The sequence below is a fragment of the Mya arenaria genome, chromosome 10 (genome assembly GCF_026914265.1).
Source record: "Mya arenaria isolate MELC-2E11 chromosome 10, ASM2691426v1".
Lineage (NCBI taxonomy): Eukaryota > Metazoa > Mollusca > Bivalvia > Myida > Myidae > Mya > Mya arenaria.
In genome coordinates, this window is record NC_069131.1 from 44,242,749 (window position 1) to 44,267,963 (window position 25,215).

Sequence of the window (25,215 nt, forward strand, 5' to 3'; positions counted from 1 at the left end):
GCTGGAGGCTATTTCATAAACATATTTTGTAATAAATAGCACCAATGCCTCCTGTGACTTTTTCATGGGTGAAAGTTTGAATTTTTCAAAATATTGAAAATAGTGTTTACTGGTGTTTAGGTACATAGGGAAATGCCATTTTTACAATACATTATATAGGATAAATATTTTCCAAAAAACTGAATTCAGTATCAATACTAAAAACTTTCACCCATGCTTTTTACATGCTATGCTTGATAAGTTTTTACATAATTGTGTTTAAAATATTGTCAGACCACCTGATCCCATTGTTGTTGAATTCTTGTTTATAATGACCATGTATACCTTTTCCTTGATCTTCTCCCAGATGATGCGGGTCATCTCATCTCCATCAAGCTCTACAACTGGATTGGCCACCTTGATGCGTTTATGGTCTCCATCTACACAGAAATTACACTATAATTGCTTTGACCTTTGTCTCAAAATCAATTGGGATCACCTACTGGTCACACCCACAACCTTCGTGTCAAGTTTGAGGGCCATGGGTGCAGGCATGGTTGAGTTATCACTCAGACAAGCTTTTCGCTTTCACGGTCACTTTGACCGATGGCCTAAAAATTATTAACGGTCATTCACTGGTCATACCCAACGTCAAAGTCAATTTGAGGACCATAGGTCTAGGCATTGTTGAGATATCACTTGGACAAAAAATTATCACTAGGTTTAAAAAATGAAAGAAATCAGTGTCTTGCCGTTTGTGACGATAAATCATACGTATTTAAGATAATTTCTGACTAGAATCCTTTAATGAAAACGGTCCCTGTATAGCCTGTGTGTATCATCTATCGGTGTACTAAGACTGTTTTCAACTTTTCAACTTTTGATTAGCCTTACAGTATCATAGGCAGATCCGGGGGGGGGGGGGGGGGGGCTTTTAACACTCAAACTACATGAAAATTTAAACAAGAGGGCCATGATGGCCCTAAATCGCTCACCTGAGTAAAAGAGTTTAACCTTTGTTATTAATATAGCTTGTTTCTCAAAGCATATTGAACAAGAGCTGTTAAAGTATGTGACAAATGCCCCCCAATGTGACATTGATCTATGAACAAGTACATAAAAAGTTGATCTTGCCTTTATGTGTCAAATACATATTGCAAGTTATATTAAATTGCCTCTGAGCATAAAAAAAACAAACAATCATACTAAATGACAGCCAACACTCTTTATGTCCTCATATTCAGCATTCCATTGTGAATAAACACTTAGTGTATCTTTCACCTTAGAGGTAGGGACATGGGTCTTGCACACGACACGTTGTCTTGGTATGTCAAAAACATATGGCAAGTCATTTTAAAATCTGTCCATATAAGAGTAAGTCACAGCGCGGACATGACAGCCTATATTTTCCTTCAGGTTGCCATGGCAACCAGAGTTCTGCATGGAATTAATTTTTTTGAACAATTTTGAAAAAGCACCAACCAAGGATCATTCCTATGAAGTTTCATCAAAATTGTCCAAGCGGTTTAGGAGAAGAAGATGATTGTAACTAATTGTTGACACTTTTCCTTTAGGTTGCCATGTCAACCAGAGTTCTACATGGAGTTAATTTCTTTGAACAATTTTGAAAAAACACCAACCAAGGATCATTCCTATGATGTTTCATCAAAATTGTCAAAGCGGTTTAGGAGAAGAAGATGATTATAACCAATTATTGACATTTTCCTTTAGGTTGCCATGGCAACCGGGCCAAACAAAATTATGTGAACAAATTTAAGAGAGGTCCATGCAAGGACACTCCAAACCAAATTTGCTGAAGATCTATCAAGGGGTTCATGCGAAGAAAATGTTAAGTTTTTTTTTACTAATTTTAGCTCTGGTGGCCCTTAAAAGGGGCAAAACAAAATTATTTGATAATACCTGACAGAGGCCCATGCTAGGATGCTTCAGACTTGAAGATCCATCAAGCAGTTAATAAGATCAAGTTGTTTAAAGGTTTTTCTATTTTTTGCTATGGTGACCCCTAAAAGGGGCCAAACAAAACCATTTGAACAAAGTTGAGAGAGGACCATGTAAGGATGCTACATATCAAGTATGGAGTCATTCTGACCTTTACTTTCAGAGGAAAAGATGTTTAAGTGACAAGACAATGTAAAAACAAATGACCCCTGAGCAAGGCCAATTTGACCCCGGGACAATAATTTGAATACCTTTGGTGTAGGTCCACTAGGTAACACTATATACCAAATATGAAAGCTCTAGGTCTTATATTTTGGAGAAGAGAAGTTTTATTATATAAGACTATATAAAAACAAGAGATGTTAGTGAAACATTTATGCCCCCTTGGGAGCCGAATTGTTAGTAGGATTTGGACACTTAAATAAAATATGGACAATCAGAAAACCTTTTTTCAGCTTACAGTCACACTGACCTTGACCTTTGACCCACTGACCTCAAAATCAATAGGGTTCATCTGCTGGTCATGACCAATAAGCCTACCTAGTATGAGGTCCCTGGGTCAAAGCGTTCTCAAGTTATTGATCGGAAACCGTTTTTCATGTTAAGGTCACACTGACCTTGACCTTTGACCCACTGACCTCAAAATCAATAGGGTTCATCTGCTGGTCATGACCAATACACCTACCAAGTATGAGGTTCCTGGGTCAAAGCGTTCTCAAGTTATTGATCGGAAACCGTTTTTCATGTAAAGGTCACACTGACCTTGACCTTTGACCCACTGACCTCAAAATCAATAGGGTTCATCTGCTGGTGATGACCAATACACATACCAAGTATGAGGTCCCTGGGTCAAAGCGTTCTCAAGTTATTGATCGGAAACCGTTTTTCATGTAAAGGTCACACTGACCTTGACCTTTGACCCACTGACCTCAAAATCAATAGGGTTCATCTGCTGGCCATGACCAATACACCTACCAAGTATGAGGTCCCTGGGTCAAAGCGTTCTCAAGTTATTGATCGGAAACCGTTTTTCATGTAAAGGTCACACTGACCTTGACCTTTGACCCACTGACCTCAAAATCAATAGGGTTCATCTGCTGGCCATGACCAATACACCTACCAAGTATGAGGTCCCTAGGTCAAAGCGCTCTCAAGTTATTGATCGGAAACCATTTGGTATTCCGACCGACCGACAGACAGACAGACAGACAGACCGACCGACATGTGCAAAACAATATACCCCACTTTTTTCAAAAGGGGGCATAAATATTGAAAACCTAAGCATATGAACACGGGGCGTGGCCAATTTTGACCCCAGGGCTAAAGTCTGAACAATCTTAATAGTGGTCCGATAAACAATGCTTCATACCAAATATCTAAGGCCTTCGCCTTTTGGTTTCGGAGAAGAAGATTTTATAAGTTTTCATCATATGCATATATAAGGAAACCCATGACCGCCCGGGTGGGGCCATTTTTTGACCCCAGGGCCAAAGATTGAACAATATTGGTACAAGTCAGCTAGATGATATATCATGCCAAATATTTAAGCTGTTGTCACTACTTGATTTTACGTGTGTATCTATATATGGCAGATTTCACAAAAAAGGCAATTATTTGGCCCATTTGCTTTCATTTATTGTTATTGCATGTCAACGTCATGTATACAGCAATTGCCTTTCCCAACCCAATAAGAACACCTAATAGAAGTGATTTGTATTAAAATAATGAAAATATTGTGTTAAATAAGGTAAAAAAATGTAAAAATATGCCGATATTTAGGACAAAAAAGACAGAAAATCTTCCCGGTACCAATATACCACTTTTTTGAGGATGCTTTTCAGTAACATCTGGTAAGTATTTTATTCTTGTCTGTTGAATAATGTTTGCAAGAAATGTTAATTAAAACAATAATATATCTAAAATGATTGCATTTCGTTCGTAATATACTTAAATTTTCGGTAATTGCGCATGGTGATAACGTTACGGTAATCTGTCCTCGAATTGTTGTGTAACATTAGCAGACATGATCCACTGCTAACTGTTTTAAGCCTAAACACACCTTTATTAAATCACTGAAAACAAAGACTACGTGTCGGATAAAAACAGTATTGCATGTAACAAGAAATTGGTCATTCCCGATCATAAAGTTTTTTAGGTCTAAAAATGTGTTAATGTTACTCAAAATCGATTCTGTCCCATTTTAGCATGACGATAGCACCTTTTCTATTCGTGAATAATTTACACCGACTGAGGGTTAACATCCGGGTAGCGATTACTTTTATATTGGACTGGTTCACAGTTGACATTGAAATGATAAAAATAGTGGTGAATACCGTTGATAAAAACTTAATCCAAGTTTGGCTTATTCTGTCCTTCGATGTAACGTTAACATTATGTCACGCTAGCATAAAGACAAGCGCTTAATAAAGCAAGAAAATCGTTGAAATTTGATGACTTTCCCAGAGTTAATTATTCGAACATAACAATGTCGTCTGTAAACTATCGTTTGTAAGTATTCATTCATTAGGTACGTAGTTTATATTGAATTCATACCGCTTTTGTGTTTGATATCGTAATTTATTGGACAGAATTAAGAATTTTTGTGATTATCAATTGACCGTGTTTATCAATCATTTATATAGTTTGTTTTATACTGTATCAAGCTCAAACAGTCTGTGGTAGGTCTGTATTTAATTTGTTGTGAAACATTCTGTCCAACTGCTAATGTGACATACTGCTAATGTTACTCATTCTGTTTTGTGGTAACACTAGCACATACTCGCAATTAGCAATTTATAATATATATGTTTAATATCAAAGGTAATGATAATTGCACCATACTAGAGACATTTATATTACCACAACAAAACATTTATGTTTATAGCTTATCTGATCTGATATAAAAAGAAAACCTATGTTTGCAGAAAACATTTTCTGTCTTGTTGTCCAATTAGGGTTTGTTTCAATAAATTTATTTGAGAAAAACGAAACAATCTTTATTTTTTGTCTGTACAATCTGTTTTATAGATAAATGAACCATTTAGTGCAAGACAAAATACTTCTTTGGATCAAAATATTAAAAAAAAAAAAAAGTTTTTACCGGCAATATTGTAACACTAGCACAAATGGTATGGTGATACAAAATTCTTTTTTTTATAAAAATGCATGAATAAATCATTGCAAATATTCTAAAATATGATAGATAAGAAATTGCTGTAAAAGATTATGTTGAAATCACAAATCTGCAATAAATTTTAAAAATCAATATTCGCCGGTAACTTTTTGGTCACCAAAACGTGAAATCTGCCATATGTATATTTGTTATTAATTGTTGTATGTGGCCCATATTGAAAATTGGTATGTGTACTAAATATGTTATCCAGTTTAAATTAAGACGTTGCTTGTCTTTGTGAGTTTGGAGAAGATTTTTTAAGTTTTCACTATAACACATATAGAGAAAACCCATCAGCCCCAGGGTGTGGCCAATTTTGACCACAGGGCCATAATTTACCCAATCTTTGTAGAGGTCCACTAGACGATGAATCATGCCAAATATCTAAGCTCTAGTCCAAGTAAGTTCAAAGGAGAAGATTTTTTAAGTTTTCACTACAAACATATAGAAAAAACCCATGACCCCCACGGGGCGGGGCCAATTTTGACCCCAAGGCCATAATTTGAACAATCTTTGTAAAGGTCCACTAGACGATGAATCATGCCAAATATCTAAGCTCTAGTCCAAGTAAGTTCAGAAGAGAAGATTTTTGAAGTTTTAACTATAAACATTTAGAGCATACCCATGACCCCCCGGGGCGGGGCCCATTTTGACCCCAGGGCCATAATTTGAACAAACTTTGTATAGGTCCACTAGACGATGAATCATGACAAATATCTCAGCTCTAGGCCAAGTAAGTTCAGAGGAGAAGATTTTTTAAGTTTTCACTATAAACATATAGAGAAAACCCATGACCCCCCGGGGCGGGGCCAATTTTGTCCCAAGGGCCATAATTTGAACAATCTTGGTAGAGGACCATTTGGTGATCCTACCTACCATATATCAACGGCCTAAGCCTTGTGGTTTGGGAGAAGAAGATTTTTAAAGTTTTTCCTTTCCATTGCCATGGCAATCAGAGTTCTGCATGGAATTCAATTCTTTGAACAATTTTCAAAGGGGACCACCCAAGGAACATTCCTGTGAAGTTTGGGTTAAATTGGCTAAGCGGTTTATGAGGAGATGTCGTTTAAAGTAAAAGTTTACGGACGGACGCCGGACGGACGCCGGACAAATTGTGATCACAAAAGCTCACCTTGTCACCATGTGACAGGTGAGCTAAAAAAGGAAACATGTATTTTGAGCAGGCGACACTTTTCGATGTAGACTATGGAAAACAGTTGGGAATTGGAACTGATTCGACTGCTATTTTCAAAGGATGTGCTCATGTGCTCGAAGAGATATGCCGTTAGATTTAAAGCCTGAACACGGTAATGTCGTTTTTTTGTGCTCGATTCAGATCCCATTCCGGTTTCCATAGCTTCCAAACTGTAATGGTTTAACCCTCATCCTGCCTTCAAAGAAATAGTCCGCTGAATTATCATGTGTTTGGTCATTTAAACTTGTTTGGTCCATCTGAAAACTGGTAAAACAGTTGACTGAGTGTAAAACAGCTTGGATCCAGATCAGACGCCGAGTTAGTTCGTCCAAGCTGGTTAACTTTAAAATTACTATGGTCGCGATCGGTATGATAAGGGTCAACACTGCTTATAGCGGTAAGGGACAATTTACGAGAGGCAATTCATTTAAACTCATAAAAAAAACAATTTCCCACTATGGCGTCAATTTCTATCTGCTCGAGATGCTAATACGAGGGTTGTCCGGAAAGTTTTGAGGCTGTGTCTACATTTCAAAATGTTTTTAATATAAATCAACAAACAATAAACAGCTGTGTATATAGACTATTCACGAGTTTCCTTTTGAAAAATAAAAATAAATAATCTCAAATTAAGGAAGGAAATGGTTGTCAAGACAACCCATCTAGCGCTTCACGGAGCACTTTGAAATTGACGTTTTCTGAAAATTGTTCACAATTCATATATACTACTCCGTCTGAATAATAGACGCCAAAACGTCACCTCAAAACATATGACGACAGAATGACGTCAGCTGCATCACTAAGCAAATTATTGACGCAATCTAACAGTAGACATGGTTGTAACGATCAGCGGAAGTAGAGAGGTATTTCGAAGATGTTGGAAAATACCCAACGTTAACGTCACGCACGGAGCAGCGCGCTATGATCAAACACTGTGTTCGCAGCGGAATAACTCCTACAAATACCTATACGTTTCTAACACAGGATAAATCAAAGCCAGCATGTTCAAGGGCTTTGGTATTTCGCTGGTATGGACGTTTCAGTGACGAGCATGGAAATGTGTGCGATTAGAAGCGGAGCGGCAGACCGTCAGTCGTGAGTGAAATTGACGTAAATTCAGTGCAGGACATGTTACAAGAAGACTGGCGGAGGACAGAGAGGGAAATTGACGAATCCGTTCAGCTAAAAAGAACAGTTGTTCATAATATCATAAAAGGGTGGTACGGACAGATGTTCAAGCAATGAGTTGATTTTTCTGTACACTGAAGCATAAAATAACTTCAATAGGTCTGTGTTTAGTACTGTTTACACGGGGTAAAATTGAAGATTTGAATTTGCTGTACTCTCCGACTAAAGAAAAACACGAGAATTGGACATTGTATTATGCTTGTTTGTCTAAAGACACTATAGTTATACCAACATATCGCACACCATTTTAAAGGTAATTGACTCTTCTTTCCATGTCACTTATTTAAAAATGGATTGTTTATATGTTGGTTGAGAAATTAGCATAAAACTGGACTCCACCGTGAAATCGGGTAAGTTTGAGTTACATACCTTGTTTCTTGTTTTGTATATCAAAGACACTAAATCTCTTCAGATGTGTTGTTTATCTCATTGTATGTACCCAAAATGGTTTTAAACAACATTTTAGTGACAAACAATGATTCAGATGCCTGTGCTGAGTATTGGGTGCATAACAATATTATTATGTATGAACTAATAGAGTTATACACGCAAAAATGAATTCAATTTGGTTTTTAAATGCTATATGAAAGAAAATAAGAAATTGGAAATTATGATTCAAGTTCAGCAGGTGCCCGGTGAAGGTGACTTCAAACTTTTGACATTAATTTTACAGAACTGCAAACACAACTTACATTGTCTTTTTTGCTGGACACCCAGACTTGCCGGTGCAACAAAATTCTGCAGCTGACAGTTTTTTCTGCTGACTGCTTTCACAATTTTCGCCACCGAACTTGCCATCTTTTCGCCCTTGTGTGTAGAATACCGGCACAGGAAACTGGAAGGACTCAGTCCAATAGTCGTTGCCACAGCATTTTAATGGCACTTCCGGTGCGGCTCTATTTTTTAAATTTAGTGCCTAAAGTGTTATATTTGTAAACAGCATTCCTATTTATCATTTTTGTTTAGTATTTCTGTGAAAATAAATTAAGGGTCATGAAAAATGATGCAAGTTTCCACAGTGTTCAGTTATTTTATCTCCCTACGAAAAAATGGTCCAATCCAACATGGAAATGACATCAAGGAAAGACGATCCCTGATTGGTCACTCGAAGTCTCTTCTCGCGCGAAGGCCATCGTTTCCGTGGCAAGACCTTCAAGGAAATCAGGGGAACCCGAAGTTTTTTTGCCGCATGCGGCTTTATTACGGTACGTACATGTGTGACATGTGTGTAGTTAGATGCAGAATTTATCAATCGATCAACCACGCTTGCGATTTTGGTGCATTTTATTGAAGTTTTCGCGCTTGCACTGTGATTGCCATTCTTTGTCGCAGCCATACTGACCTTCACCGGCTAATTAAAGACAATTATTTTGACAGTTATGTTTTCCATGCTAGTATATTAATTGCAATTACAATTTTGTTATCTTTAAATGTCATTTTAAGAATAAGTATGTTCTTGTGTCTGCAGTCGTCTCCAATTAGCCTTTTTCACGTTTATGCTTATCAGCCAAATTTCAGAAACAACACTGCTATACTGTATAAGACACTTGTTTTCACTTTCTTCTTTTTCATTGTTCACATTAATGCACCAATTCCTTAACAACATCCAACTCCACATTTCACGCAATAACATATTGAATATGCTTCTAATCGATCTCCATTGAGATGTTTGTAGATCTATTTTAATTTTGCAGTATGCCTTGCTTTCTCCTACTGTAAAGGTTGTTGAGAAAATAATAGGGTGATCTACAAATCTCAAGGAAGGATGATAACAAATAGGTCTACTTTCCACTGTTTATCAGCTGATTAAAAAGGTCTAAAATCTAGCACGCAGTTGAACATGCTTAGCCTTCAATTGATATTTAGATGAGTGAAAACAAAAGAAAGATAACTTTGCCTGATTGCCTTTCATCAGCTTAGAAAAGCAGATTAGCACTGCCATGTATAAACTTAACTTATTAATTTGGTGTATAAAATGTTGAAAATCTTTTTTTTAACTTAAGGTGAATAAAGTGGCAAATTGTCAGCCATGCTCCCCAGAATCCAATCTGTGGCCATCTTGGTCGACCTTGGCTGTCATGTGCAGAAATTGTCTGTAAGATGCAGCCGGGGCTTCAAACAACCTGCAAGGAACTTCTGTGCCAAAGCTGAAGAGAAAGTTGTCTCTGGAACTCCCTACAACAAACTGACAGTTGGTGTGCCAAAAGAAACCTTTCCCAATGAGCGCAGGGTTGCCATTTCGCCTGCTGCAGTACAGACACTGGTGAAGAAAGGATGGAACGTGAATATTGAGGATGGAGCTGGTGTTGAGTCCAAGTTTACCAACAAGAACTTTGAGGACGCTGGAGCGAAAATCACTTCAATGAAAGATACATTTCACTCTGACATTATTCTCAAGGTTAGGCCACCGCTAGAGGCAGAAATTCCCCAGTTTAGGCAAAATGGAACACTGATCAGTTTTCTGTACCCTCAGCAGAACCCAGATTTAGTTAAAAAGCTTGCTGATCAAAAGCTGACATCATTTGCAATGGACAAAGTGCCACGTATCTCTAGAGCCCAAGTATTTGATGCCTTGTCCTCTATGGCCAACATCTCCGGTTACAAGGCGGTGATTGAGGCAGCCAACAATTATGGAAGATTCCTTGGAGGTACAAAATTGTGAAATTGCATATATTCTTGAAAGCTATATATATGTAAAAAAAAGTTCCGATTTGTTTACAGAAATTAAAAAGATTCAGATTGACTGTAGGGATCATATTTAAAGTATAAAAAAATATTAAATTTTTAGCTTGACTATTCAAAGAATAAGCAGAGCTATACTACTTACCCTTGCACCGGGGTCATACCTTCTTAGCACCTTGAAGTCATTATCTCGGCAAGAATATCATGTATTGCATTGAACCTTTAGATATGTGTTCTCACCTATCTTATTTCATTGATGTTGGGTAACACTATTTTGAATATGTTGATGGGCCTTTATTATTATTTAACATAGAACTTAAAGGCACAAGATATAGGTTGATGCAAAAAATAATATTTTAATGCATTATCATTTTTTACTTTATTGATAAAAACAAAAAAAGGATATGATTTAAATATAGATAAAAAATATTAACCTTTATAAATGTTGTTGTTGATTAATAGCTATATTGCCACAAATTCTCCAGTATAGCTTATAAATGTGCCAAAATATAGCTTTTATTTTTCATCTGTACCGAAATAGTGCGCTTTTTGTTTTATCATTAAAAGTAAAGGAGTTCATCATGACACTGCATTAAGAAAAATACATCAAACTATATAGTGCGCCTTTAAGGTATGCATGTAAGCACACATATCCTGACAAAGCTAAACTTCTCCTATTGCATTGAGACTTTATGCCATCCAACCTACTTAAATAACCAAGTTATATAACTCTGTTTTCCATAAAATGCAAATTATGGCCCTTATTTGACATAGAAATTTGAGTTAAATTATTGCATGTAACCACATTTAAGTCCATATCTGCAAATGCAACTTGTATTGCATTAAAACTTAAGACATGTGTTCCCAATCATACAGCCTACTTGATTCATCAAGTTTGATAACTCTATCTTGCATATAATGCAAATTATTGCCCTTAACTATGCAAATTAGAAAATCTGGTTAAGGTTTTGCCTGTAAGCACACAAAGGTAATCTTCTCAGCAACTACTTGAAAGGCCCCCGGTTAGCTCTATCGGTAGGGTGTTGGATTGTGAATCGGACAACCCTGGTTCGATTCCTGGGCGGACTAGGTCACTTTTGTTGTGATTGGTTATGAAATCCTTTCTACGACCATTCGCACTGTACCACTGCCCCTGGCATGTACAGAAGTTGTCAGTTCCTTGCAAAGGTGAAGGCACCTAGTACTGGTTAACCGCCTGATAGTCTGTCCAGGATAGGTCTGCGGTGGTTGAACTGTCACTCTGGGACCCTTCATGTGCTCATGCCGGGACCCTGAGTATAAACCACTAACACCACCACCACCACTACCTGATGTATTACATTGATACTTTGTTCAATGGTCCTCAACCATCTACAATGTAACCTACTTGAATAACCAAGTAAGATTTCTGTATTTTTCATATAATGCAAATGGCCTTTTTTTATTCAACTTAAAAATTCTGGTGAAGGTTTTGCAGCATGTAACAACATTTAAGTTGATATCTCAGCAAATACATCATCCCCTTTAAATAAGGGCTCACAACCACCTAACCTTCTTAATTAATCAAGTTAGATTACTCTATCTTGCATCTAATATAAATTTTGGCCCTTTATTATTTTACTTAGAAATTCTGGTAAAGGTTTTGCATGTAAGAAGATTTAAGTCAATAACTCGCCAACTTCTTGATGTATTGCATGGAAACTTTATGTAATCAGGTAGGATTTCTCTATCTTGCCTTTTATGCAAATATAGTTCCTTTATTATTCTTTATTTTTTACATAGAAATTCTTGTCAAGGTTTTCTATGAAATCTTATTTTACAGTGATCCATGCATGTTTCACACAAACTTTGCAATCCTTAAACTTAAAAGCAGCGTAAGAGTCGAGCGAGCTTTCAAAAGTTGTCTCTTTGACAGCTGTTGTTACAATTGATTCCAAGAAATTGGTTTATTCAATTCAAAACTTTTTTTCAATGTTCGATAAGAATAACTTTTAGCATGTCCCAAAACTGTAGAGACCTTAAATAAGTACAATTGTGTCTTGCTGTCTGCAGGTCAGATCACAGCTGCTGGCAAAGTCCCGCCTGCAAAGGTATTTATCATCGGTGGAGGCGTAGCCGGTCTAGCTGCTGCTGGGGCTGCCAAGAATCTAGGGGCCATAACACGCCTGTATGATGTTAGACCCGCAGTGAAGGAGCAGGCTGAATCTCTTGGCGCAGAGTTTTTGGAAGTTTCTGTCAAGGTAAACACATGTAGTTGTGTAAAGCTTGTTCTGGCTTGTTGGAAAAGTTGATTCTGGAATAATAAACAATATTTGTTTGCTATTTTGATTTGTTGAACGTCTCTAAAATAAAATAAAAAAAGTCACAAAACACATAAAATTTCAATTGGGCTGCTTTTTTGGGAAATTAAAAAAAAAAAACTTAAAAAACCCCTGAAATTTATGATAAAAAGACAATCAACTATTTCTTTTAAAGTACAAGGATATTTTGCATGATTCTATATTGAATCTTCAGGAATCTGGTGCAGCAGCGGGTGGCTATGCTAAGGACATCAAGGAGATGTCTTCAGAGTTCCAGGATGCTGTGAAGGCTCTCTACGCCAAACAGTGTGAAGAGGTGGACATCATCATCACTACCGCACTCATTCCCGGCAAAAAGGCACCCATCCTTATCACTAAGGTATGCGGCAGTTTTTTTTATATAGGCTTGTTTGGTCAGTGAGAAACCTCATAAATGTTCTTATGTTTTAGTGGAAAATTCTTACCAAAAACTTTGTTCATTTACAACTCGTTGGAAAGACCCTTACTTACCAATGTAAAGAATACAAATTGTTTTGAGGACAGCCTTTTGAGATTTTTTTTCTGAAAGACTGAAGTTTTTGCTCCTTAATCTTTGTCTCAGGACCTGGGTCTGTATGTACTAACATTTGAGACGCAGAAAAGTTAAATAATCTTTAATGTAGCTATTTTTTGACAGAAAATGTGAAAAAAAATGTTCAACATTTTATTTGCAACATTTATTGCCAGTTGTACCATTATTACTCTTATAAAAAGGGCACAATAAAATGAAAAAAAACATTTTTTGTCTAAAACTTGGACTTAAGACGTAAGTGAATACATGTATGTACCCAGTATTTATCTATATAGAGTGTTTTCAGCGTAATGCAAACACTATTTGTTTTTCTCAAAGTTGCATGATTCTTATAATCTTTAAATTAAAAAAATGGACAATGATCTGAGAACACACAATTCTATGATTGTAGGGGAAAATATTATTTTATCTGCATAGGATAAGACATTGTTCTTTAGTAATTGTGGGTTAAATCATAACTTATTTCCTGCAGGAAATGGTGGAGACGATGAAGCCAGGCTCGGTGCTGGTGGACCTTGCCGCAGAGGCAGGTGGAAATATAGAGACAACCAAGCCGGGAGAGCTGTATCGTTACAAGGACGTGGTCCACATCGGATACTCTGACCTGCCCTCCCGTCTTCCCACGCAGTCATCTACACTGTATGGAAACAACATCACCAAGCTGCTTCTGTCTATGGGTATGTGTACTTCTTTTGAGATCAAATTGTCAGGTTGACATGATCAGGTTCTGAGTGGCATTATATAAGATACAACCATTCTTTTTTACCCCTAGTAGACTTATTTCTAATTCTATGCCATTTTGGTGGATGGATCTGGGGGATGGGGGCCCATGGCTCTTGCGAGGGGGTGACTAGGGCGAAGTGGTCACCTTAAATTTCCAGACTTCGCCCATTTGTAACATCAAAGTGACATTGGACTTTGCTGACAATTTTTAGCATATTAGTATTTAGCCACTGCCCAGCAGTCAAACCATTGATATTAACCATTTATAATCAGTAATCTCCTAATCCGATAATTGGGTTGTGTATCATCCAAATATCAAAACATCGCCAGTAGGCGGAGCTATTGAATGTCAACCAATCAGAATGTACATTGAAGACCCTGATCAAATGATAAAAGTTCCTTAAAATGCGATAGAAAAAGCAAAGGAATTATGTAAAATGTTGTCAAGCATTAATTTATGTATCAGTGATTTTTTGAGCGAGTATTTGTATCAGGTGTTAGGATAAGTATCACTTCTCCTCAAAGTCTCCCCTCTTCTCCCTAATTTGTCTTGAGGGAGAAGTGACTTCTCCCAAAAATTTCAGCCTAGTTAGAGCCCTCGGGTCTAAAATAAACAATGGAGATATTTGAAGTTTTCATCATGAAATTTATCTTTTGTACATACATAAAAAGCTAAGTATGGCAACCAGATCTCATTTTGTTTCTTCAACTGATTGTAACTAGAAACCTACATAGATTTTGGAATGTGCCAGTCACTCTGTATTCTGATTCTCAATGAACATTGGATAAATTTACTGTTAAGAAGTCAATTGTTAAAATAAATAAATAATTGAACATTTTTCAATGTAGGTGAGAAGGATCATTTCAACATAAATCTTGAAGATGAGGTTGTCCGTGGAAGTATTGTCACCCACAATGTAAGTACATATTTTTAAAGGACATATCTCAGATTGTAAGCAATATTATAGATGCACTCTTACTCCCAAATAAGATTTACCACAATTAATTCAATTGTTTTAAAATACCAAAAAGAATGAATAAATGTCAAAAACAATGATCCTTATGATGGATACCGAGTTTAATTTGAAAGAAAGGTGCAGAAAACACGGTATTTCTACCTTATGAAACGATAGTAGATCACAGTAAATCTTTTAGCACTCACCAATCATTACTATTTTTGGGTTTTCAGCTATTAAATACACATTACAATCTTGTTATCAGTAATTAATATATTCCATCAATGCATAATTTAGTAAAGTAGTTAAAGGTTTATCACTCAAAATTTATGTTTGTTATACATGTTTATGTAATAATTTTGAATAAAAGTCACTTTAAAGATGGACAACAACTGGGAAATAATACCAAATATTTTTCTAGCATTCAGTTCATAGCAAAATCATTCTGTCTAAGTTTTTCAACCTTAAGTTAAAACTAGACAGTTATTCAAACATACAATGAAATTATGTCTCCCCCATTCATGGGGAGACATATTGTTTTTGCCCTGTCCGTCAGTCAGTCAGTCCGTCACTACGTCACACTTCGTTTCCGCTCAATAACTATAGAACGCTTAGACCAAGGAACTTCATACTTGAAATGCTTGTTGTTCATGACTATTAGATAAACCCTATTGATTTTGAGATCAAAAGGTCAAGGTAACCTTCAGGTAAAAAAAGATATGTTGGCAGTGACCTTTAGCTTAAAAATGGTTTCTGCTCAATAACTAAAGAATGCTTGTACTCAGGAACTTCATACTTGGTATGCTAGTTGGTCATGACTAGTAGATGATTCCTATTGATTTTGAGATCAGTAGGTCAAAGGTCAAGGTCACTGTGACCTTGAGGTGAAGAAACGGTTCCCGCTCAGTAACTAAAGAACGCTTGCACCCAGGAACTTCATACTTGGTATGCTAGTTGGTCATGACTAGAAGATGACCCCTATTGATTTTGGGGTCAAAGATCAAGGTCACCGTGACCTTGAGGTGAAGAAACAGTTTCCGCTCAATAACTAAAGATCCTTTAGGTCCAGGAACTTCATACTTGGTATGCTAGTTGGTCATGACTAGTAGATGACTTCTATTGATTTTGAGATCAGTAGGTCAATCAAGGTCACCGAGGTGAAGAAATGGTTTCCGCTCAATAACTAAAGAACACTTGCACCCAGGAACTTCATACTTGGTATGCTAGTTGGTCATGACTAGTAGATAACTCCTATTGATTTTGCGATCAGTAGGTCAAGGTCACTGTGACCTTGAGGTGAAGAAACGGTTTCCGCTCAATAACTAAAGAATGCTTACACCCAGGCACTTCATACTTGGTATGCCAGTTAGTCATGACTAGTTGATGACCCCTATTGATTTTGGGATCAGAAGGTCAAAGATCAAGGTTGCAATACTGTGAGGTAAAAAACAGTTTCCGCTCAAAAACTAAAGAATGCTTGCACCCAGGAACTTCATACCTGGTATGCCAGTTGGTCATGACTAGTAGATGACCTCTATTGATTTTCAGGTCAAGGTGACCTTGAGGTAAAATAACAGTTTCCGCTGATTTATTAAACACAACTTTGGTCCAGGAACTTCATCCTTGGTTTGCTAGTTGATCTTGATTATTAGATGACCCCTATTGATTTTGAGGTTAGTAGGTCAAGGCCAAAGTGACCTTCAGGTAAAAAACAATTTGTTGGTCACCAGTCCGTACGTCACACTTCTTTCGGCTCAATAACTAATGAACGCTTGGACCCAGGAACTTCATACTTTGTATGCAGGTTGGTACTGACCAGTAGATGACCCCTATGTTTGTTCGTCTCCAGTCCAAAAGTACAAATTTCATGTCCATCATTGATTATTTCTCACCTACGACCACACAATGGGGGAGACGAGCGCTTTTTCAAAAAATCAATCTCTAGTTTCTATCTCTTTATCAAGGGTGAGATCCTGCCTCCTGCCCCACCCCCGCAGCTAGATGCCGCCGTCGAGGCTAAGCCCAAGGCTGTTGGAATCACACCCCCAGTACCAGTAGACCCGAAAACCCAAACCTTCAATACCTCCCTGCGATATACCGCAGGGCTGGGAACAATGCTTGGTCTAGGGGTAGTGTCGCCTAACCCCGCCTTTACAACCATGGTGACCACATTTGGCCTGGCTGGCATTGTTGGTAAGTTAACATTGTGTGAAAAATGCTTAAAACTGAAATAAATGACACTTCAAAAGATGAATGGTTGCTTAAATGTTGTATTCAGACAATAGGTCTATGTGGTTATCTCATGGAAATTATAAACTCCAAGGAATGTCTAAATAGTTAATTTGAAATTATATTTCATATCTTTACTATGTTTATTTTTTTTAATCTTGAGAGAGATAAATTCTTGTTTTAGTATGTAAACTTTTATGATATGTATAACACAGGAGGGATATTGAAAACAAGCTTTGTTCAACATCTTTATACTTCTCCAGGATACTACACTGTATGGAATGTAACGCCCGCCCTTCACTCACCCCTGATGTCTGTCACCAATGCCATCTCCGGTATCACAGCCGTAGGTGGTATGCTGCTCATGTCCAAAGGTAAATGAGCGGTGTTCTAGTGAAGTATACATGTATACATGTGTGTGAGTGTGTCGGTGTTTGGACTTGTTATTCTCTTATTCTTTTTCATCTCTTATATTTTCAAAGTGTTGAGCAATATTAATGGATTAAAGACAAAGGTACTTACATTGGTGGTTTTCCAATGTTCCAATGATTGTTTGAGCTGATGCTATTGACTAGGATGTTATTACAGATCAAAGTGGTCTTCCATGAAACATGCAACATGTTAATTCTGTTTTAGGTTACTACCCAACAAACACTGTGGAGTCATTGGCAGCCCTCGCTTGTTTCATCTCTAGTATCAACATTGGCGGAGGCTTTACAGTCACACAGAGAATGTTGGACATGTTTAGGAGGCCAGGTACATAGTCATAAGTTTTACTCTACTGATTTGCGGGTTACATATCACCTAATTCAATTAGTTGGCATCTTTGCTGGTTTCATATGCGTCATTATTAGTCTTAGATTTACCGTCATGAAGACAATCTTTGACCAGCTATATAGGTTATATGCATGACAATTATAGAAGAAAATCCTGCAGTACTGATTTGCTTGATGTTTGGATTACCAGCTACTGAATTGAATTTGAATTATTGCCGGCACTTGTTTGACTTCTTTATTGAAATGCTGATAAACTATGATATTAGGCACGGGTTTGAATTCAATCTAATACCTGTATATAATTTTTGGCTGAAATAGTTTGTTTTTAACACCAATATCTGTCAGACTTTCGAAGCTAGCATAAAACTATTTGTTTGCTTTTTAAAAAAAGTGCTTAAAGTAAAACATAGATATGAAGATCACTGAGCTCACAACACCTAGTGAAAACACTAGCGGTATATGGCTTCTGAGAAGTGAATTATGAATCCTTACAAACATGATTGAGAAATTTTGCTTCTTTAGATACATTTATAATATAAAGGTTATGGACCAATTGTTTAGGACTTGGTTAAAGTTAAACAAGTTGTACAACGTTCAAATATTACTACTCTGGAAGTTCCACTGCCCATATTTTATGTTCAGTACTTCTTCAAATATCGAGACAACTATCAACTGTTTTAGCTGTGCTTCTTGTATTTAATCGGGACATTAAAAATGCTTTGCCTTGAAAAGTTGAGAAAGATGCAGTTAACATGGTTATCTGTTACAAATTTCTGAACAATCAGCCCCATGTAAACAAAATTCTTAACAATAAGCTCCATGTTGTTAACTGTAACAAAGTTCTGAACAATCCGCCCCATTATGTTTACTGTTAAAAATGTTCTGAACAATCTGCCCCATTATGTTTACTGTTAAAAATGTTCTGAACAATCCGCCCCATTATGTTTACTGTTCAAAATGTTCTGAACAATCAGGCCCATTATGTTTACTGTTAAAAATGTTCTGAACAATCAGCCCCATTATGTTTACTGTTAAAAATGTTCTGAACAATCAGGCCCATTATGTTTACTGTTAAAAATGTTCTGAACAATCCGCCCCATTATGTTTACTGTTAAAAATGTTCTGAACAATCAGGCCCATTATGTTTACTGTTAAAAAAGTTCTGAACAATCAGCCCCATTATGTTTACTGGTAAAAATGTTCTGAACAATCAGCCCCATTATGTTTACTGTTAAAAATGTTCTAAACAATCCGCCCCATTATGTTTACTGTTAAAAATGTTCTGAACAATCAGGCCATTGTTGTTAAATGTAACAAAGTTCTGAACAATCAGCCTCATGTAAAGCCTTTGTTTCCCTCTCAGGTGACACAGAGTACAACTATTTATATGGTATACCGGCCGGGGCTTTCCTGGCAGGGTACGGAGGACTAGCAGCAACAGGACAGTACCCAGATATTCACCAGATGACGTACCTAGCTGCCTCCCTGTGCTGTGTTGGGGCACTGACTGGTCTCTCATCACAGAAAACATGTAGACTAGGTATGGACAATAGTTTACAGGGGCTGGGATATTATTAGCAGTATCAGGTCAGAACCCAGAACACGTACCTAGTAGACCCCTGTGCTGGGTTGGGGCACTTGCTATGTTACTATGTTAGAAAAAAATGCTGAAAGTTCTTCACACTTAAATCTTTAATATCAGTTTGTTCACCTGTTCTTAGTGCTATCAATGTTTAAACTGGTATATTTGGTGTCAAATAATAAATGTTTATTTCAGGAAATGCATTGGGTATGATAGGAGTATCATCAGGCCTGGCAGCCACCATTGGCATTCTGGCTCCAACTGCTGAATCCTTCGCCCAGATGGCTGCCTGTGTGGGCACAGGTATGACATTTGTTGATAAACTTTGTTTTTTGACTTCTTTCACTTGCCAATATAACAATAAGGAGATGCTTTTGCTATTTCTAAGTATAATTAACCATCAAGTGTATTTGCTGTATTTACATATGAAATTCATGATATTCTGCGTTTTATTTTTTGTGTATATAGTTGATAAAATAAAAGCTTTTAAACTAATGTCACAACTGACAAATTCCAGGTCCCTACAACTGTAATGTAACTGGTGGTTTTTAACCAGGTTTTCACATAGAATTAGAAGTTCCTTTAAAATCATTTTCATTTTCCAGCACCAGAGTTTGATGATTTACTATAATCACCGATGATAACAATATCTATATGTGCCATGACAAAGTAACATAATCATATTTATTTATTGATTTACCTTTCCCTTTAATATTTATTTCCACTCTTATGCATGCTTCCTGTCTTCTGTGTATATCCTCTAACCAATTTGACATGTTCTTATACATACACACAACACACAACAATTCATCTTAATTATAATTCTCACAACACAGGCTGAAGTTCTTCTGTCAATCATTGAAAACCTGGTTTCATCGCATTGCGGCGTTTCTTGTCTTTTATTTTTCTTTGAAAAGATATCGAAGGTGATAGTGGTTTAGTGGTATAGATGACTGCTTCTCAGGTTGAATCCCCATCAAGAGAACTTTCTTGACCTCTCAAAGTGAACACCAGTATTGGTTTCTACGAAGGACATAGACTTGAGTGTGATGCTGTAAGCTATCCACTATTGTCACAATTGAGAAGTATGCCTACTTAAGTGTATAAACTACATTTCAGGTGCTTTAATTGGTGTTGTGGGCGGTAAGAAGGTGGAGGTCACAGATCTGCCCCAGATGGTTGCCCTGTTCCACAGCCTGGTTGGTGCTGCTGCGGTTGTCACCTGTATTGCAAACTTCATGGCTGAGCACGCCCATATGGCCACCGACCCTGCAGCTGGAGTCATGAAGACAGCGCTGTACCTGGGAACATACATTGGTGGCGTCACTTTCACTGGCTCACTAGTTGCCTTTGGAAAACTGCAGGGTAGGAAATGTTTAATGGATTTTGATGTGCATTCAAAATTTTGGGAACCTACTTTTATAGCCATTTTGGAACGTATTGATTAGTTTCACTCATATGAAAAGGATGTGGTTTGGAAATGGCAGGGATCAATCGAGACATTAAAAATGGCAAGAATATTCTATCAACTCGTGATTTCTTGATATAAATTGATGTAAAGAAAATGTATCCCAAAAGCTCAAAATTGGGATTATTTTCGAGTTCTTCTCCCAAGTATTCTTTTTTATTCTGCAACGCCATGTACTTACTATTTTAAAAGTCTTCTGTTTCTTGCAGGTGTGTTGAAATCTAACCCCACTATTCTGCCCGGTCGTCACTTGATGAATGGGGGTATGATGGCCACCAACATCGGAGCGTATGGCTACTTTATGATGGACAGTGCCTACTCTGCTGGGCTCGCAGCGCTCGCAACTACCACAACACTGTCTAGTGTGATGGGCGTAACCCTTACCATGGCCATCGGAGGTGGGTTTATGTATGCTTTGAAAAAATGGTTAATTTATGTTACCAAAAGGTTTGTTTTATTATGTAAAAAAGGTTTTTGCACTAAGTCATGAAATTATGATTTTCTGAACGTTGAGAATTTAATAAGATTAAATTCAGGTTTAAGCCAGTTTTTGAAAAGGGAAGGGTGCTGCAGGAAAGGGACAGTAAGGTAGAAAAGGGCACATTGTATCATCCTGTTAAAACTTAATATAAATTTGACAAGAAATGTTAGCAAATAAGTTGGAGAACACAGATAAGATGGGCGAACCTTGTTTGGCAGTTTATAGAAAATGTTTTTGCGTATTTTGGTAGCCTTGACCCGCTTATACAAGAATCCAGTTGATGGCATCGCGCCTTCTTCGACAATTTCAAGGTGATGTCCAAGATGCACAATGACTAAAATTAGATTATTAATAGCAATAAATGTAATTACTGTTAAATTTGCCTTAGCCTCTATTTAGATATTTATTTGTTTTGACAATTGTAGGTGCGGACATGCCTGTCGTGATCACTGTACTGAACAGTTACTCTGGCTGGGCGCTGTGTGCCGAGGGCTTTATGTTGAACAACAATCTCATGACAGTAGTAGGAGCTCTGATTGGCTCATCTGGAGCTATCCTCTCCTATATCATGTGCAAGGTAAATTACAGAAATAAGTACTGACCCTGAAATCTAAGTAAAGATTGAACCCTGCAATTTTGCACAATTAATCGCTTTATATGAAATTCTGGATTTTGCAGAAAAACTACTAACTTATGAGATAATACTGGTTATATACATGTTATTATAAAACAGTATGCCAAAAATATGAAATTATCAGATTTAAGACAACAAAAGAAATACAGTTCTTTGAAGCCTCTAAATCAACAAGATTATGATATCCTTTCAGCGTTTATTATGTGTCCCACCTTATTTGTGTAACAAGTTGAACAATTTATTGTTTCCTGTAGAGTGCCTGTTTTAGGTGTTTATTTCCATGGAAATGTCAAAATTACATCGCAATTTCTCATAGTTGGTTATTTGTTTTCCATAGGCAATGAACAGGTCCCTTGCCAATGTCATTCTTGGAGGTACAAACATCGGCACAAAGTCTCACGCTGGTGGCAAGCCAATGGAAATTACAGGCACCCACACAGAAACTGACGTTGCTGGCTGCACCGATTACATTGCCAACGCAAAAAACATCATCATCGTACCAGGCTATGGTCTGTGTGTGGCGAAAGCTCAGTACCCAATTGCAGAGATGGTGGATTACCTGAGAAAGAAGGGGAAGAATGTCCGATTTGGCATCCACCCTGTTGCTGGTGAATATCTGTTGTCTCAAATTTCTAATGCTTAAGTGCTTAAGTGTAGCAGATGAGAAAAGCTACTGTATGGCCTGCAGGCTATTAAAATAAAGGACATTCATCCAAAAATGATATCAAGATGTTCAGTAATGTTGTTTAACCACATTGGTTTATTTTTTATGTCAATTAACAAAGATACAGTAAAAATAAAATCAATGTTTCGCTTAAAAAATCAGCGTGTTGATAAGCGGTGATTCCTCATGTTACAACTTTTTTGCATGCTTGCATCACATATGATATTATTTCAAATAAATGTGTGCATTTTTTTATACATTGAAAAATACATTATTATTTTTAACAAAGTGTTGGAGAAATATTCTTGGCACCATATTTGTTAGACACCGAGTGAGTTCTACATTTTTTCTAGACTTCATTGATTTTGACATAGTAATATACATACATGTTTTATAATTACTTCATAACAATTAAATAATTCACATGTTTCCTCCTCGCAGGGCGTATGCCTGGTCAACTGAACGTGCTACTGGCTGAGGCTGGAGTACCCTATGATGTTGTACTAGAAATGGACGAACTGAATGATGATTTCCCCGAGACCGACCTTGTCCTGGTTATCGGCGCTAATGACACTGTAAACTCAGCTGCCGAGGAAGACCCCAACTCAATCATCGCCGGCATGCCCGTCCTCCGTGTCTGGAACTCCAAACAGGTAACTATTAACTGAACTCAAAGCGGGCAACTATGTACTATTGAAAGGCCTTTATATTAGTTTAATGAATAAAAATACACCTTATTTTATGTTGTTTTCATCATTGTATTTTTTTTTCTTGAAGTTGGCCCTTTAAGTTTCTAACATTTCTAAGTGATAATTCAAAAGAATATCTGGTATTTTGTTCACAATCGCATAAAAGACAAGTGCTCCAAGTACGATACTAGTCAAATCCGGTAACAAAATGTTCCCAAAAAATGATTGCACATATTAAATGTTTTACAGGTTGTAGTCATGAAAAGATCACTTGGTGTAGGCTACGCTGCTGTTGACAACCCAATCTTCTTCAAGGACAACACAAACATGTTGCTAGGTGACGCAAAGAAGACGTGCGACGCCCTTTTGACCAACGTCCGGACTTACTATGGAGATTAACAACTAGAGTAATTAGGACAAAATTCGCTTACAAGCTAGTTTCTGAACTGACTTATGGCAATTGACAGCTATGGATGAATAGGGAAGATGATTTTATTTGACTTTATATTTTTCAAGTATTAACATCAGTCATCTATTTATAGTAGTAAATATGTGTATTTAAATTTCTATTTAAGTCATTTATTAAACACTCTTTTGGTGTCTTAGCTTACAATTTGTACTGTTTATCTTAATCATGATTTTTTGTGAACAATTTGTGTGTCTATTTTCATAAGCTTGCAGAATATTTATTTTTTTTAACTTGTGGAAAAAGATTAAATAGATTTGATGAAGTTGATGTTTGCCTTATTTGCTAAGCATTTACAAAGTGAGAAACATGTTGTAGCTCATACTGATATATAATCTTGAGGAGTTTGGTTGTTTATCTGGAAAACATGAATAACATGTAATAGGGTAGATCCCTATATTGTAAATACAATGACAGTTAAATTTTTACTAGCTTTGTTAACAATGCTTAACTATTGTGATAAACTGTAATCATGTGCTCACAACAAGTGTGTATTTATGTGCTAGGATCTTTCTAGGCATTCTAGGCAATTCCAGTTATTGATGACATTAACAGTTACTAATAAAAAAGCATTTTGCATAAAATCTGTGTACACTGTAGTGAAACTTGAGAATTTGTCTTTGGTTTTCACAGTTTTGATGTGCTGCCGAATTGAATAAAAAAGTTATAGAATAAAACTGTTTTGTTGCATTTTTCATTAAATTTATGTAGTCACAACTCCTGGGATATCTACTCTGAACCGCACTTCCCATACCTTTGAGATTTGATTTGTACTTCGTAGTCTCGTGTGATGACCCTTTACCAAAAAAATACTGTACCTGTAGTCGAAGCTGGCCAAGCCCACGAATATTTTGAAAATCTTTTTTAAACTGAAAACTACTTTTTAGCTCACCTGTCACGTAGTGACAAGGTGAGCTTTTGTGATCACTCTTCGTCCGTCGTCCGTCCGTCCGTCCGTCCGTTCACAATTGCTTGTGAACACAATAGAGGTCACAATTTTGACCTAATCTTTATGAAACTTGGTCAGACTGATCATCTCTATGAAATCTAGGTCAAGTTCGATATTGGGTCATCTGGGGTCAAAAACTAGGTCAATTAGTAGAAAAACCTTGTGAACACAATAGAGGTCACAATTTTAGCCTAATCTCAATGCAACTTGGTCAGAATGGTCATCTCTATAAAATCTAGGTCAAGTTCGATATTGGGTCATCCGCGGTCAATAATTAGGTCACTAGGTCAATTAGTAGAAAAACCTTGTGAACACAATAGAGGTCACAATTTTAGCCTAATCTCAATGCAACTTGGTCAGAATGATCATCTCTATAAAATCTAGGTCAAGTTCGATATTGGGTCATCCGCAGTCAACAACTAGGTCACTAGGTCAATTAGTACAAAAACCTTGTGAACACAACAGAGGTCACAATTTTAGCCTAATCTCAATGCAAGTTGGTCAGAATAATCATCTCTATAAAATCTAGGTCAAGTTCGATATTGGGTCATC

The 25,215-nt window shown here is 36.9% G+C and overlaps 1 protein-coding gene and 1 pseudogene across 1 annotated transcript; one reads left to right on the top strand and one right to left on the bottom strand.

Annotated features, from left to right (window-relative positions):
* The window catches only part of LOC128206913 (isocitrate dehydrogenase [NADP], mitochondrial-like), a 30,160-nt pseudogene extending 21,816 nt beyond the window's left edge, over positions 1–8,344 (bottom strand).
* Positions 8,345–8,578: 234 nt separating this feature from the next.
* Positions 8,579–24,391, top strand: LOC128206912 (NAD(P) transhydrogenase, mitochondrial-like). The gene is made up of 17 exons (XM_052909652.1): positions 8,579–8,698; positions 9,497–10,141; positions 12,228–12,415; positions 12,690–12,854; positions 13,519–13,723; positions 14,619–14,686; positions 16,690–16,918; positions 17,218–17,328; positions 17,591–17,710; positions 19,094–19,270; positions 19,508–19,615; positions 20,432–20,677; positions 20,990–21,178; positions 21,687–21,838; positions 22,233–22,503; positions 23,001–23,212; positions 23,498–24,391. Exons 2-17 carry the CDS (start codon positions 9,523–9,525, stop codon positions 23,645–23,647), a joined length of 3,210 nt encoding a protein of 1,069 aa, XP_052765612.1. The 5' UTR covers positions 8,579–8,698; positions 9,497–9,522; the 3' UTR covers positions 23,648–24,391.
* Positions 24,392–25,215: the final 824 nt, after the last annotated feature.

Coding starts and splice junctions, on each gene's coding strand:
- LOC128206912 (XM_052909652.1), top strand. CDS start 9,523: ATGCTCCCCAGAATCCAATCTGTGGCCATCTTGGTCGACCTTGGCTGT. Junction 14,687..16,689: donor GAAGTATTGTCACCCACAAT/GTAAGTACATAT, acceptor CTCTTTATCAAG/GGTGAGATCCTGCCTCCTGC. Junction 17,329..17,590: donor TATGCTGCTCATGTCCAAAG/GTAAATGAGCGG, acceptor ATTCTGTTTTAG/GTTACTACCCAACAAACACT.